General features: G+C 42.4%; 1 protein-coding gene across 1 annotated transcript in view; it reads left to right on the top strand.

Annotated features, from left to right (window-relative positions):
* The window catches only part of ITPRID1 (ITPR interacting domain containing 1), a 33402-nt gene extending 17851 nt beyond the window's left edge, over positions 1–15551 (top strand). The window contains exons 6-11 of the mRNA XM_035898080.1: positions 7611–7696; positions 8055–9542; positions 12812–12939; positions 13401–13512; positions 14203–14556; positions 15495–15551. Coding sequence (XP_035753973.1) covers positions 7611–7696; positions 8055–9542; positions 12812–12939; positions 13401–13512; positions 14203–14556; positions 15495–15551 — 2225 coding nt within the window. The remainder of the gene's footprint in view (positions 1–7610; positions 7697–8054; positions 9543–12811; positions 12940–13400; positions 13513–14202; positions 14557–15494) is intronic.
* Positions 15552–17187: the final 1636 nt, after the last annotated feature.

Here is a 17187-nt window from a genome sequence, read left to right as displayed (position 1 = left end):
ACCCACAAACCCCAGGCATTTCACAAAGGAGTATATTTATACCTGCTGTTGCGGTGCTGACTGTAGCGCACAGCAGATGTACTGAAGCTAGTTTTAAATCAGTAAATATGTGCACCAGCTTTAAAGCATGCTATCATCTAGTGCAGGTACTGGTGGCTGTCTAGCCACAGCATTGGGGAGCTGATGGTGCACCTTCTCACCCTGCTTTTCAGACAGGTTTTGCAACCTGGGCAGTGCTCCAGGCTGCTGTGCTCTGCCTGCCAGCTGTGCCGTGCCACGAGCATGCTAGACATAACCGTACTATACACTGGAGCTTAAACCAAAAACTTGGCTGGAACTTGGTGCAAAACTGCTTTTTTCCTCGGGTGTTTTGGAGGAGGTCTGCAGCTGAATGCTCTGACGATAGGTGTCGATTTGCTACCTGGCTATTCCTGTCATGGTCTGGGCCAACACAGTTTGTGTGACCTGGTTCCTTCAAGTGCTTATGGCTGATATCTGGAGAGCATCTAGGCCAATGTCCTCCCAGGGGGACGTGGGCACCCAGAGCTCTGCGGGGAGCCGGCCCCTGGGCGAGGAGCGGGAGGCGGCGCAGGAGGACGTGCAGCACGCTGTGTGCACTCCCTGTGCCCCTGGAGCTATGCACGTGTCTCCTGCTAATGATGGCTGTGACAGCCAGACCCTGCAGGTAACCGTGCAAAGAACTGCGAGGCTGAACGTGGAGATGAAGCAAAATATCGGTAGCTGTCACATGACACACGTGCCTGCCATCTTTCGTTCCCCCCAGCCCTGTCTCACCTCCTCGGGGCACAGCATAAAGTGCACTCGTGTCCTGTGTAAGGTCATTGCAGTTGTGGGGGCTGTGGGGCTTTCCCCCCTTGTTCACAATGAGTATGGCTTCAACCCCACAAAAAGAAAAGTATACCTGAAGTCTTCCATACGCCAGTGGTACCCAGAGTAATGGGGAGGAGAACATTGCAGACTGGGGGAGAGCTGGGGTAACTGGGTTTTGACAAGCAGAAGGCAATACCTCAGAGGAGCCAGGTTTTGTTCACGTTGTAAACTCTTCCGAGCAGAGACCATTCTGTTCCATTCATACAGCACCTTCCAGCATGATGGAGCACAATCAATAATAGAAATTGCTTTATGTAGAGCTTTTTTTTAAAAATATATTTTCAACCAGTCACACTGTGTCAGATGGCTGGCATGAAATTCCCCTTCAATTCAAAGAGAGCAAGGGATAGATGAATTTCTTAGCTACACTTGTTTTGGAATAGGAGCTTTTGCTGCATCTGGTGCATTTTGGGGTGTATTATTTGGTTTCAAGTAATATGGCTATTCTAATGAGATAGTTTATCTAATTTCTGCTATAATGTCATTGAAAAATAAAGTTTGCAGACGGACATCGATAAAACCTCTAGTTTGTGCTGGCCTTTGGAAACGGGAGTTGGTGGTTTGTGTGCTGCTGCCATCTGGTGATTTTTCTCCTGAAATGCAGCACAAAACTGAGATGCAGCGGTACAGAGAGGGGGTCAGTGCTGCAGCCCTGCTCCGCTGGCAAGCAGTTCTGGGCTCAGCTATCTTATGGGAAAGTTGTAGAACCGTGTATTGCGTTTGGCTAGAAAATAAATATAAACTAGACCTTTCTCACCTCGGTTTGCTTGTTCATCACCATTTCTGCAATGTGGAAAGTGAATCAGTGTCACAGAAGTTGTGCGGGAATATTAAAAGAAAGATTTAGAGTAGAATTTTCCTTTGGGATGTCAGTGGCACTAAATGACACCTTTATGTTCATAGTCAACAGTCGGTAATTGGTGCAGTATACTGGCAACAAAGCAGATTTTATGGACTATTATCACAGGATCAAGTTTTGCCACGTACATGAGAACTGATAGGAATAATAATGTTTCTTCTCATGACATGCTGAAAGTTGTACAAAATAATTTCTTCTGGTGCACCAAGGGTTGAGTGAGCTTCAGAAAGTTCACTGTTCTGGATAACATCACATAAGAAAGGGTTCTTTGTGGCTTATGCAGAATATATATTTTCAGGGGAGTTTTATTAGCTCTTAATGGTCACATAGTAGAGCGTGATACTTAAAATTGATGGTGCCTATCCTCTCTGAGTAGCAGGAGAGGGGAGTAAACTGCAGCAGTTCTCCCATCACAGGACCGGACCGTCTGTAAGCACGCCATGCGGCTGACGGATTCCTCTAGCACAGCTCGTCCTGCAACATCATTTTGTGTGATGCCATAGGCAGGGTCGTCTTGTTAAGGAGAACATATGGATTTACCAATTCGCAGAGCAGGTAGTGCGAAATGCCTGAACAGGAAGGATCCAGTAAATACTCAGAATGAACCTATTTATATTTTGAAAGTACCGTTTAAGAATATATTTTTTAAAGTTCTTTTTTTGTCATGTAGGGCAGAAATTTTTTAATTTTTTGTCTTGTGCTTTGCAAGGTTTTGGAGAATCAGGGCCTGTTGAATTCAACTATGTAGAATGGATGTGCTTCTTAAGGCCCAATCAGTGAGATATTTGGGTGTCCCTTTAACTCTGGGTGTGGGAACGTTATGTGTACACTTAAGCCTGAATCTAGTTTCCCTGCTGAATTTAGCCTGAGTGTTTAAGCTGTAATGAAGTTGATGCCTTCAGAGTTTTGTGTGAAAGACTGCAAAATGCCTTTGCTTATACAGTGAAGTATAAAAGTCTTATTCTAAGTAAGTCCTTCAGGCTTCTTTTTCTTTTACAAAATACCTGACTACATTGTGGCTTCTGTGTGTTATTTAGTCCTGTGTATGTAGCAGATAGTTTCAGAAATATTTATCGACATCAGTGTCCAGCAACATTTAAATAGCTAGAGAAATATCTAAAATTTGAACAGCATTTCTAGGTTGCAATTGGGCATTCTGCTTTTCCCTATGACAAGATGAGCAGTCCAGATTTTAATTTGTGAATTTAAAATTCAAATTTGCAAAAATGTTCTTGCATGTGAAGTTTTTGTGCCCATGCTTCCCCACATACTCAAATGATATAGAAAAACAAATATTGAAGTACATTCATCAATGTCAATGTGATTAAAAAGGCGTGCAAAAAATATGCTATTCTTTACAAGCAGTGCAGTAGCTCTTATGGCATCTTTTGCAGTTTGCAAGTATTCTCCAGGCTGGAAACTAGAAAGAGGTTGTGTTATTTGCAGCCAAGTCTGCAGAAAACTAGCTGCAGAGTCTTCAGAGGAATGCAGAATGGTACTCCAGCACTTGTTTTTTTACTAATTAGGGAATATTCTTTCATTAATTGTGAACCTAGGAGCCCGACAGTTTCAGAAAGTTCCTGCACTGACAGTTGTTGAAAATGGAAGCCACTGTAGCTGCATGCAAATAAGGGGAGAGAAAAAGTCTCTTAATGAAATTGGATTGATCAAGTAAAGGGCTGGAAAGCTGTGGGACCTTTGGGATTTGGAAGGTGTGTACTTTCTTATATGATACAAAATGAAGCAGAAACCTGATTAGTAAGTTCCTTTAACCTATTTTTATTTAAAATTCAGGCAGAACAGAAATGGGATGCAGGAGCTAAACTCTCCCAGTTCAATTAGCACAGAAAGGCGAAGAGCCAAGGTTTTCCTCACCAAGGTCTTCAGGGGCGATTCTCAGGTTTCCTTTTTCCAGCATAGCCAGATGTATTCTCCGCACAGGGCCCAGAGTTGTAATTTCTAGTTCGTAGTTGAATACTGGTCTGCGTCTCTACTTCTTCTCCAAACATACTTTATCTTTCCTTGGTGTGATGCTCTGCATGTATTTGCAGAATCTCTATAGGTTTGGGTGTCTCCACACACTAGGAGAACTCAGTAGAGCTACATGAATAATGGATATTTTGGTTCAGTGGCTGAACCAAATGGTCGGGGAAAAATGCAGTTTGGGTAGACTAGAAAGGAAAATATGTTTTGCTTAATGTTCAGGTAATTTAACCCATTTTTTTGCACCTTTTTTCTTCAAATTAAAAAATGTGGTTTCTTTCAGAAAAGAAAAAAAGCACATTTGAAAGAGAAGGGTGAGAGCATTTTAAAAATGTCAGAATAAACTATGTAAATTTTGGCGAACTTGTCCCTAAGGTGACTTTGGCCACTGCTGAAAGGGCTTTAGATGCTAGCCCATTCTGAGACAAACCACCACCAGCATCCAGCCTGGACATTTTCAGAAACCTGGTAGGTAGAGGAATTTGTCCTAGGAGACCTAGAAAAGGAGACCCCTGCAAAGAGTCAGTCTCCTCGTAGAGACTCGGGCTATGGGTATCCTCTCTGGGTATTAGATAGAGCCTGCCAAGAAAAACTGTTCTGTTACCATTGGCAAGCTATTAACATTACAGAAAATTTCACAAAGAGGGAAACTTTATTCCTTCTCAGGACAGCATCATGGTCTAATCTGCAGTCTCACTTAATCACTATTTGGGACACTAAGAGGAAATGAAGGGATAGATTGGCCCACTCCTCGCCCAAAACACAGTTTCCCCAGTATGCAAAAGCTGCCCTCCATTATGCAAACATTACTTGGCTCTAGTATACAGACATTAAACCAAACTATATTTACATAGGTTGAAACTGAGCTGCCTCAAATGAAAAGGCTATCGTGTTTAATCTAGTTTCGGCACAGCCCCAACCTGCAGTGCGACCTGCCTTCCCAACGCAGCCCTGCTCCACATTTCTCCTGGGACCTTGTTGTTCAGCTTGAAGTCCTTGTGGGAGCACTTTGACAATCTCTTCATAGCTTTTTTTACCTCACCTTGAATTGGAGGCCCATATTCATTTTTACTAAGTCTTTTTTTAAATTCAGACTTCCACTGAAATCAAGGGAATTTTGACTGGCTTTGAATAAAGTGTTACAGAGTCAGAAAAACATCTCATCTCTTAAAAACTCCTTATCTTCACCTTCCTACCTTCGTCAGGGCCTGGCATGCTGGGTAGGATCTTGCAAGTCAGTGTGGAGCGCAATGATTAAATTAGACATCTGAATGTATTTGGAAAAGAACTGCAGCTCAGACCCTCAGAGACATCATTTTGCGCTGGCTATACAGGGAATTTAAGCCTTTACTCTAGGGGTATTAGTTCCTTACACATCTAATAAATAGGTAGGTGCAAATTAGATGCCTAACTCGGATGAAGGTGATTACTTGGTCTGCAGACAGGAAATCACAGTAACAAGCACAGGTGAGCTGTGCTTAACATGGTTCTCATTCTACTATGCTTCTAAAGTTTCTGTTTTGCTAACATAAATGTTGTAGAAACTGGGTTTATACTCAGCATGGTCATTAGGTCCTATCATATTACCCTTTTAAATACATACACAGACAGCGTTTCAGAGTGGTTTGAGCCTTGGTTTATGTACACAGCTTGCACATTTAATCCATGAGAGCCACGATAGCAGAGCACACATCACGCCTCCTTCCCGAGCAAGTCCAGGGAGACATAGGGAGGTCTTTCTGTAGCCTAACTGTAGTGATATTAACTTGGTCTGCAGACATTTAATCCAGTCTTTAATGTCCCACCTTGTGCCTAAAGATCAGCCTGGAGTCCACTGTCACATGTTTTGGCTACTTCCCTAGCTAGTATGCAAGCGTAAGTGTGGCTGGGAAGGCGGCAATACACAAATGCAATTGACTGTTGTTGGAACGGATGCATTGCATTTATCGTAACTAATGGGTCAAACCTGGCTACAGCCACCTGGTTTTGACCAGGTCAGAAGATGAATTATAACTGCACTTACTCTTCCATTAAAAGTTACAGGGGTTTTCCCTATGCATAATTTCTAGCAGCATACCAGCTGCTTTGGTATCCTGCATGTCTCGGGAGAAAAACAGGCACCTTAAAACACTAGGTAGGCAGATAATGTGGTCTCCTAACTCTGCTAACTTTAAAGCCTGAAGGTCTGTTGTTACGATTGCAGGATACAGTTGAGTATTTGAGATTTAAATAATTTGAGATTCAAATAATTTGAGACTCAAATAATTTGAGTCTCAAATTGGTTGGAACTACAGCAGATGAAACATTTCAGCTTCTCAAAGTTTTTTCTAAGCCTTTCTTTCTTCATTTTTATGTATGGAAAACTATAGGCCAGACTGACACACTGGAAGCAACAGCTGGCAAAGATGCAAAAGGGTAATTGAAACAGCTTTAAAAAAAGTTTAGAGAATATGTAGAGCAGTATCCCTGGGGGAGAAGCTGAACCATGATGTCGTTTGTGGGAAACTGCAAGGATGAGTTTTGAGACCACCCACAAAACAGGCAATTTTCAGCAACATCACTGCAGATTTTCAAATGTGTGAGATAGGAACCACATATTTCTCATCTGAAATAGGAAAGTGACTGACTGACTGATGTGCTGCTGATGATACCAGGACTGACAATGCAAGTCATTAATTTTAAAACCATAAAATATCTGGTTTTGATTTTACAGTTTCTGCCTACAAATAGATTGTGTGATTTTCACTAATTGTTGCCCAAGATACATTTAATAAAGCCCATAGTCTGTTAATGCGTGAAAAAATAATTTGTAGACTTTTTTTTTCATTTTTCAACTCACACAAATGAGAATTAATAACTCTGGTCTCAGAATTGCTAAGTGAATTGTCATATTTTCATGGATATAACCAGAAGATAAAAAGCCCTAGAATTCAGCAGTAGTTATGTATGCAAGGATCAAGAGAGGAAGTGTATCCAGAGTATCTCAATCTCCATCCCTTCCTTTCCCCAGAAGACTCCCTGAGCCTGCTTCCCCAAACTCTACCTCTGTTTTTGTGCCAGCTATCTGAGAATGAGGCCATTATCTGAGGATGAAGGTTACCTGAAAGTGCAAGTGCTGAGAGATATCAGGATGTACAGGATAATTGAGGGTTTACTTTCAAGTATTTGTACTTTTAAAGAAGGTCGGCTTTTATTCATGAAATCAGCTAATTTACTTAATTGCAAAAGCTGGGGTAAGAATTGATTTAGCCAGATAATGTGGCTGCTAGATCAGAAACTTCTGGAGTAAATCTAGGATATCTGCCTTTTGCCTTTGTGTCTTGCTATGCAACCCTATATCATCTCTGCTTGTTACTGTGATTTCCTGTCCTCAGACCAAAAAACAGCAAAGGTGATACATGGTGCCTCAAAGTAGAGCCAAACTGGTTTAGGGAGTGGCTAGGGCAGCTCCCTTTCCCTGCAGAGGTCACCTGGTTGAAGCCATCAAAACTATGTAGGTATAAATGAGACTTGGTCTAAGCCAGTTTGAACAACCAAAAGTCAACACTTTTAGCAAAGGAAAACAAGCAGTTGGCTGCTTTATAGGTTATTTACATTGTGTACATTGTGTGACTATATCAAAATCTGAAATCTGCAGTTGAGGATTACACTGGTGAATAAGTCAACACTTAGTAACATCAGCAGTAGCTATCCTCAGCACATTTTGTTGGTTTTTTTTTTTTTCTGGTTGTAGCAATATTTCATATTCCTGGCCAGGATCAAGAATATTTCTAGAAATGTGCACTTCAAGTACCCCTGCTTAGCTCTAGGTTCATTTTGGCTGGGTGCTGCTTTCTGTCTTTCCTTCTAATTTTTCTTGTCCTTTTGTTTTCCCCAGCAGAGGTGATGGTGACAAGAACAAGCAGCTGCCAGTCAGACAGCAGTGGGTTCATGGAGGAGCTGCCAGAACCTGTAGGTTTGCAAGTAAGAAATGAGCAGTAGTCATCAGTAGGTCTATGAAAACTCTGTAGCCCTGGCACAAGTAACATTAAAAAAAAAAATCATGGGGTTGTGAAAGCTTCATGAAAATAAATTCATCTTCCTAGAAACCTTAGACACCTTTCTCAGGACTTTTTGCAACCCTTCCACCACACTAATGCAAGAATTGTGGAGGTTTACAGGCATTAGAGAAGAAATATTACAAGACTCTGATTCTTTGGTTCATTGCATATTTAGATGTATTTAAAGATGTTCTGTGGGTGCCCAGGGCAAAATAGCGGTGGGCAAACCGGTGTGATAGAGCAAATGTAGTATTTCAATTCCTCTTTTTTTTCCCCTTCAGAATGCATCTTTGTCAGGAAAGATGAATTGTATTTCTGATATCCACAGTCAAGAAACAGTTCTGTCACATGAGACAGTCTTCCCTGTGTTAAATCAAGATTTTCAAAAAAAGCCAGATGACTGTGTTGCTAAGGTCTTCATCACAGCTCGCGAGAGCATTTTGACAGTACCGAGATCAACGAAAGCATGTAGTGACCAGGGAGAAAAGACTCATCTACTGCTGACTGCAGAAAATGACAAGTATCAGGCCTATAATGCTGAGCCACAGACTTTTGTACAAGACATGTTATGTGACATGGACAAGAAAGAGGATAAAACTGGAAGAAAGCAACTGGAAAAAGAGCAGTGCATAAAAGAGCACAGTCCTAGTTTTCAGGATGATACTCAGGATGAAGGAGATCTTAGCTCCTCAAAATTTGAACGTCATTTATATTTTAGTACAGAACGCAAAAAGGTGAATGTAACCTTCATTGAAGTGAGTGATAAAACCCCTGAAGTCATCAGAGGTGAAGATGAAGGTGAGAGATGTCTGGCTGAAAAGGATGTTGGATATCATGGAAGTGCACATCGAGGTCATACAGGATGTGTTAAAGGACCATGCCGGGGAGAGGAAGTGGTCAGTGAAGATGGTACCTTGCTTGCAGTGAATGAGGTGACAAACAGGCAGAAGTGCTGCCAAATGGATGGTGATTCAAAAAATACAAGATGCTTCCCCAAAACGGGGCTCCTGGAAACTCCACAGCGGGGCTCAGCAGTGCAAAGTGGGAGCAGTGCCTCTTCAAGATGTCCCCTGCGAGTATCTCAGAGGCATCCCTCCTACCTAGCGGAAGGGCCTGGATTAAGTTCATCTGAAGGTCAAGAGACTGGTAGTGTAAGGGAGATGTTAGGTGCTAACAAATCAGAACAGGGAGACACTGTCCAAAATGGTGAAATGGCTTCTGCTCCTCTGAAATCTGTTACTGTTCAGATGTCTTCAGGACTGGAGTTTACTTCAAGGGTGAAGTGCACAGGGCAAAATGCTCCTGTCAGTGAGGGCCTTGCTAGGGAAGATCATGTGGACTTCTCCGACGTGTTAGTGCACTACTCTGAGAGTGGTCCTCTCATACGGTCAGACGCAGGGGCTTTGAAGGATGGTGTGAAGAAGACCACCGAAGCCTCCAGCCAAACTGACATCCATGCCGAGAAACCCAGGTGGCCACTGCTGCTCCATCCACCCCATAGTCACCTGACAAAATCAGCTTCTCTTGACACCCTGCTCTGTGGCAAATACAGCTCACGCTACTGGGGGGAAGCCTCTGGCGCTGGGGGTGCACAGGCCAGTCACTGCTGTCACTGCTGCTGCTGTCACGGCTGCTGCCTGTGGACCTTCCCCATAGGTGTCTCTCCCCATCACCCTGTGGGCTGCTACTCAAACCACGCCTCCACTGAGCTGCAGCTTTTGAAGATGCTGATGCTCCTACAGGACACTGCAATGCATAATCTTGCTCCGGTGAGTAGGCTTCTTCTTACACATGGGCAGCTGACACACATGAGCTCAATGCACAGGCTGCCTTTTCATTTTCTCTCCTGCCATGCTCGCTTCTTTAGTGAGACATATCTTGGGAATGTAACTGAGAAAATGGATGGGGAAAGAAGCATTCCATTCTGGGCAAAAATGGCAAGCATATCTGTGTACCTTCAGTTTTGTTGGGCTGCTTCTTTTAGTAGCTTATGTACGTTGGTTCAGTCTTAAAATGCTTACTGCATTTTCAGTGGGTGATAAAGTTCACAGCTCAAATGAAGAGCTGAGAGATGAGAATGGGTTTCCGTGAGTTCCTGTGAATCAGCTGAGTTACAGTAATTGAGTAGCTTACTGGACTGCAGAAAACGCAAGGTTACATGATTTAGTGTAATCCTCTTTTACTGAGAGCCCATTTAGGTTATATTACTTAGTGTTTTTTAAAGACTGTGAACACCCAGATACATACCATAAGCCAAACTGCTCTAGATCAAAGCGAATTGCGACTTCTCAGAGCCTCAAGCCATTTCACCATGATAGAACACAAAGCTTGCATTAAAACTAAAGTCCTGCTAAGATGAGTGTTTGCAATAAAAATACTGATAGTGAAAAGTCACCAGATTTTTATTTCTTTGTTCAGAATTGCTGAGAGTTCCCAAAAGTTGTGAAAGACTCAGGCCGTGTTGGGGAAGAAAGCAAGGAAAGGAATCAGGAGTGGCTTCTGCATCCTGAGAAAAATGTGGAGGGAACAGCTGGTTTGCAGGCGTCTCCATTTTTCCTCTTCTCTTTGCTCTTCATCAGGAAATGAAACTTGAACTGTTGTACAAATTGGGGAAGAAAATTATTAGATAAAAGTTCCAGAAAGTGAAAGTGGTGAGTTTTATGCTGCCACACCACTGAATATATAAATCTGCAATGTCTTTGAGCAGTGTCTTGGAAAATACGCCTTTTGTCAGCTATCTTGCTGTTGCCACGAGATGGCAGTGAATCAGTACCTTATGCTGGGTTGGGAAACCTGTTCTCATTGATTGACCACTCTTTTACCACTCTTCTAACGGGGGCCAGTAGCGATTTGTCCTCTCTAGTCTGTGGACAGGGAATATAGGAGGAACAGAATTTGCACCGTACTGTTATCCAAGATCTGTTCTTAGGGATATGGTTCCACACCCAAGTGACTGTGCAATAAGTGAGTGAATTTACTGAATATTAGCCACTCTGCAGGGATTACAACTATGCCTACTTTGTATGCATTAAATGTAAGGTAGTTCGTACATCTTTTACTGAGAGAAGCTCCCTCCCATTTGCTGAGGGGATGCATGGGGAATGCAACCACCAGGGAGCAACTGTTAAGCAGTAAATTTATCCTGTTTACACGTACCTTGCCTTAAACAAGGTCTTGCCTGAACTCCGAATAAACATATGTGAAATTGTGTTCTGCAATATGCTCAAAGAGTCAGTGCCAGGGAAGCTGTCCATACCTCGTCTATAAGGGCTGACACAACTTTTTACCAAACCCACCCACATTGTGCCTCTTGCATCCTTTGCATGGTGCTTTCTAGATTTTTGTTAGCCTTGAGGAACCAACTAGAAATTTGTCTGTGGCCCATTGACTTCTCCTTAGTGACCTGAATGATGGTAGCTCTTCAAGCTCACTTGGGCACGCTTTTTTGATGGCTAGAAGTTCTCGTTCTGCTCAGATTTGGCAGTGGGTAGAAGAAATTGTGATTACTATGTGGTCACTTCTCACTTGCACCCCCCCAAACTCCCATCTAGGAACAAGCAAACTGTCTAACCCTTTCTGGTGCAATCCCATGGCTGTTGGGGCTAGATTTTTTAATTTATTGCTATGGGATGGTTTATCCCTGGGTCATGCACGTCAGGAGTGTGCCTGACATAGTAGCTGCATTGAAATGGAGATTGAGAATGAGGTTTCTCAAAGGCATGGGGGGCATCTTTTGCCTTCTAGCTGAGGCTGATCCCCCAGCAGGGAGGGCTTCCTCATGTTTCAGGTCTTGCTGGGACTGAGGGACACATTCAAGCACACAAACATGAAGATATCATCAAAGGACACGATTGTAAGAATCCGAAGAGGTTGGGTATTTCTATGCTTTGCAAACGTGCCTCTTGTTGTCTGTCAGTTACAGTGGTCAGCAGTGGAGTGCAAGTTTCTACACTGTCTTCCCTTACAAGAGACCAAAATCTGCCAAGATGAGAACATGCCAAACACCTTCTTGCACTCAGAGCAGTTTCAGCATAGTAGGGGAGCATGCTTTCAAAAGGCAGATGGTATTGTCTCCAAAATAATTTGAATTATGCTGTCTGCATTACTTCCCCGAGCAAGGCGTGAAAAGTCTTTAATGTGGCTAGAAACGTAGACGTTTTGATGTCACTAGTGGGCTGCCATTGTACTACATCTGTGCTACAAAGTAGTAACTTTCAAATCTTACAATTTTTGATGTACCATTGCTGCTCATTCATCTCCCTTGCCTTGAGACATTCCTGGTGTAGGTGGCTACATCAGGGTAGATGCAGATGATCAGTCATACTAGATACCTTCTCTCAGTGAAGAGTAATGGTCACAGTTATGGCATAGATCCTCTGACCTATTACAGAAGTCTACTATTGGATCAAAACATTTGCCCTGTTGCAGTACTCGCATGTACATCTGTTGCAGTAAATGTCTGCATTTGGTTAGATAAATCTAATTCTAGGTTTCTAACTGGTAATAGATGAGAAATTAACAGTGTAACACTTAGCAGAAACCATCAGGAAAGACACTTTTCCTTCTCATAGTTCTTATATGTCTTCCCTCTCTCCCTCTTTCTTCTTTTCAAAACAGTTTCTAACTTCTGGTGAACAGCAGTTTAACCTATCATTAACCCATAACAATTCGTCCTTCTCAAATATAATGTCTGACAACAGTGCAATAACATCGGAATTTTGCACATTGCATCAGATCTTTGATCAAAGTCCTTTTCCTCTTCAATGGCAAAAATGAAATTCTCACTGGCTCGAGTAGTGCCAGCACTTAATCCGACATGCTTTAGGAGAAAAAGTGGTGACTGGGATGCAAGTGATGCACCCAGAGCAAACTCACTTGAAGTGCCATCTGGAATTTCATGGCAGCTGCTCATAAAGTCCCTGTTGTGTCGGTAAGAGGAGGACCCATGCTGTCCAGGCTGTCAGCTTCAAACACACTCAACATGGAAGTGCTCAAAGAAAAGTGGTAAAGTGGGGTGTCTTCTTGCTTTTCTGTGTAGTGTACCCTCCATGAAATAGAAGTGATGAAGAGCTCCTGCCAGCACTTCCAGGAGAAGCTGGATGAGATTGAACAGCACCTGACTGAACAGGAGATGCTATTTTACAACGCGATGCCAGATGAAGGAAGGTAATGGCAGTCCAACACACCTACCTAAACCCCAAACTAGCATCAACAACAGCCCATGGGTGCATGCAACATGTCTGGTCATTTATGTTACCACAGGACTTCTGGTCAGGGAGGTGCAGCTGTGGGTATCCCACAAGTGGATGAGAAACCTATTGTGATGTGATTTTTTGCTCGAAGTCCAGCTTCTGTCCACACTGTTCAAGGCTCTTCAACACAAGCTTTTTGAAGGGGAAGATTGCTCCATAGATGTAGGCTGGATTTTTAGTCCACAACTGGGATAATAAAAAAAAAAAAAGAGAGTCAAGCAGACAAGGGCTGTTATTTATTATTTTGTAAGGTATCCTGTGATCATGGGTAAAAACAAGACCGCGACATAGGGAGATACAGGCATTATGCTGGGGCTGAGGAAGAGGAGGGTGTTCACGGCTCACTCAAGTGTGCTTTCACTGCTGTCCCTACAGAGAGGAGAGCAGACACCTGCAGCTCTTGCGGCAAGCTGTTCGTCAGGAGGTTGCAGAGCTGGAATTTCGGCTGAATGATCAAGCTTGCCAGGTCAGGGAGGGCATCCTTATGGTACGTTGCACAAGCCACTGCTCTAGATCACGTGGGGAGAGTTTAAAGTCTGTCCTGCTAACCAGTGTTCAAAGTGTTACCTCTGAGGTACATCTGAATATACCTTTCAGCAGTGGGAACAGGAGGATTTCCTATAACAGACTTACTTACAGTTTACACCTCTGGCTCTCTTTGACTATACTGCTTGAACCCAACCACCCAGGAAAAGTGCCAATAGTTATAGAAGTGACTGTACTTGCCTCTGCTCTATAAAGGTCCTGTGATCTCCAGAATAAAGCAACAGGCAATCGGCCTACAGAATTACTGATAAATGGTTACTGGTCTGGTTCTTTTCTGGAACAGCTCTCCATTTAATAAGGAAAGGCAAAGAAAACATCATCAGACTATCTGTTACTTGTCTTTGATTCTTCCCTGACAAACTTGGGTTAGAGGGTCAAGACTGCAATGGTCACAGGTTGAAGTCTGTTTGGAGTTTTTCCATTAGGAAATTAGATCATATGTTGGAATCATATGTCCTTTAGGTCTTTCTCCTCCTTTTTATGGCAACATCTCCTCTGCCAGATATTGCATGTCTTCTTCGGACCAAGCAGAAGAAGCGAGCATGCTTCATATACTCTTGTGTATCATGCTTGATTCTTTTTATTATATTTTTATTACTGCAATATGCTTTTCCTTCTATTTTCTCTGCAGCAGCTGGACCAATTACTAGTAGAACAATCCCATCTGTTTTCCGAGCTCGGACTCTCTGATTGGAAGGGAGAAAGAAGAGCCCAGAATAAACAAGCGTTTCCAGATGCCGCTGACACTGAGCATCCTCAAAGTGGGTGCTCAGAAATGGTGCTCCAAAGCTCTCCTAACAAAAATACCACAGCAACAGGGTCCCTCTCTGCCCTGCTGTCAAGGGCACCCCCAATGCAATTTACTACCAGGACAACACCTGAGCTGGATTCAGCAGAGTCTGACCCACAGGAGCTCTCCAGCAGTAAAAAGGAAATAAAAGGACCTCCCCAAGCAAAAAAGGACTTTAAGGCATTTTTACACAACGTAAGGAGATGTTTCAGTCTCACCCTCAGGGTTTTAAGTGGAAGGGATCGCTGACCGGCAGTGCAATTTTACTATTCTGTGTCTCATTGCCACAGCCTAGGTCAGGACCCTTTCCCACTAAGCTGTGCATTCATCCGAAGGGATGAAGCCTGTGTTTCAGGGCGCTTTCAGTCTCCATAGGCAACACAGGTAGAACTGGGACTGGACCTGCTTTGATATTTCTCAGTGGGCTGTGGCAACGATCTAGATGCTCCAGAGAGAGGAACGTATAAATACATGGGTGGTATTTGCCTGGCTTGCTCGATCTTTGAATGCAACTGTTTCACTAATGATTATACTCAATCCTCTCCCACCGTGTGAAATTAGTAATTTATAGCTTCAATTTGTGGAGACAATTATCCAGCTTTACAAGGGCAGTCAAGGCAATGAACTGGAAGGTTTGTTGTTTTTCTGAAGAAATTCTAAGTCAGCATTTCTGACTGATCTGATCTCACAATGTAACCATAAAAAATTGTTTGCCTGCCTTTCCGAGTATAGAATATGCCTAGAAGATCTCCTAGATAGCTGCCTTATTATTTAATGGTGCCTCCCACCTAAGCATGTGTCCCTATTTTTAAAAGATTGATCATTCTCTTAAATGAACAATTAGGGTTAAATTCTGCATAAACTTCATGTAAACACCATGGGAGGCAATTCTCTTTATTGTGGTCTTACACTACTTTCTTGATTTATGTTGATATTACCACTGATATTATCAAGCAGAATCAGGTTCTTTAGTGCACAAATCAAAGAATGAGAACCATAAGCAGTGAGGAGCAATGAATTGAAATATTTGAGATAATGTTTTGCCACCTTTTGCACCCATTTCCTTTTAAGGCTAGTCTTGGTCATTCTCTCAACATACAAAGAAAATAACACTTTTTTCCCTTTTTTTCCAGTTGAAGAAATCTTTCCGAAATTCTTTAGGTAATGATCCAGCAGAAGGCAAAGACTGACGGAGGACAGACTGATGGATTTTATTTGTAGTAATTGTGGCCTTTTTCCTGAAATGCATGGTATATCACAGAAACAAATGAACGCAGCATTGCATTATAGAAGGTTCTGATCACAGCAGTCTCATTTGCAATGAGACGACTGGCCAGAAAAGCAGGTATTTTTAAAGGATGCTTTGAAGAGAGGTGCTATGCATTTTGCTATTCTGTGATTGCCAGTAGGAGCGTACTAAGTTTTGCAATCACATGGGATAGGGCTGTTCTTTGCAAAGACATTTAAAAGGAAGAGGGGTGGGCTTATTTTTGAGGGGGTGGTGTAGAGCCTGAATTCATGCAGAAAAAGCCATGAGAAAAGACCTCTCACGTTTGGATCACAGCAAAGAAATTCAACTGGTTCGGTTTCAAAGCAGTGCGGTTTGTACCACCGCTTTCAATTTAGCACTTCCCAATTGTTTGCCTGCCTTTCCGAGTATAGAATATGCCTAGAAGATCTCCTAGATAGCTGCCTTATTATTTAATGGTGCCTCCCACCTAAGCATGTGTCCCTATTTTTAAAAGATTGATCATTCTCTTAAATGAACAATTAGGGTTAAATTCTGCATAAACTTCATGTAAACACCATGGGAGGCAATTCTCTTTATTGTGGTCTTACACTACTTTCTTGATTTATGTTGATATTACCACTGATATTATCAAGCAGAATCAGGTTCTTTAGTGCACAAATCAAAGAATGAGAACCATAAGCAGTGAGGAGCAATGAATTGAAATATTTGAGATAATGTTTTGCCACCTTTTGCACCCATTTCCTTTTAAGGCTAGTCTTGGTCATTCTCTCAACATACAAAGAAAATAACACTTTTTTCCCTTTTTTTCCAGTTGAAGAAATCTTTCCGAAATTCTTTAGGTAATGATCCAGCAGAAGGCAAAGACTGACGGAGGACAGACTGATGGATTTTATTTGTAGTAATTGTGGCCTTTTTCCTGAAATGCATGGTATATCACAGAAACAAATGAACGCAGCATTGCATTATAGAAGGTTCTGATCACAGCAGTCTCATTTGCAATGAGACGACTGGCCAGAAAAGCAGGTATTTTTAAAGGATGCTTTGAAGAGAGGTGCTATGCATTTTGCTATTCTGTGATTGCCAGTAGGAGCGTACTAAGTTTTGCAATCACATGGGATAGGGCTGTTCTTTGCAAAGACATTTAAAAGGAAGAGGGGTGGGCTTATTTTTGAGAAGAAACTTAAGAACTTGCAGACAGCCCAGGAGATACCACTGGAAGGTATTTCTCCTTATAGCCAGTTATTTTAACACAGTCCTTCAACCAATATTAATCCTCAAGGCCAAACTACCTTGTATAGTCCTAGCTACTTTCTAGCTTTTAACTTGCTACTAACTTGCCTCTGACTAATTTTGTGAGACCTGTATCTACTGCCAGTATCAAACCAGAAGCTTACTGACAGCACATAAAATGTAAAATACCCACCACTGTCAAACTGTTCCTGTGGATAATCTCCTGGCAGTCCTCTTCCTTTCATATTTGCTTCACATAAGTCCAATTAAAAACAAAATGAGATTAGAAACACAAGATTTTCTACATTATAAACCTTGAATCAGGATCCCTGTTCAGTATTCTG

This window comes from Egretta garzetta, unplaced genomic scaffold (assembly GCF_000687185.1).
Source record: "Egretta garzetta isolate BGI_Z169 unplaced genomic scaffold, ASM68718v1 scaffold670, whole genome shotgun sequence".
NCBI lineage: Eukaryota > Metazoa > Chordata > Aves > Pelecaniformes > Ardeidae > Egretta > Egretta garzetta.
The sequence above is the reverse complement of the archived record's forward strand: the minus strand, read 5'-3'. Positions and strand labels throughout refer to the sequence as shown.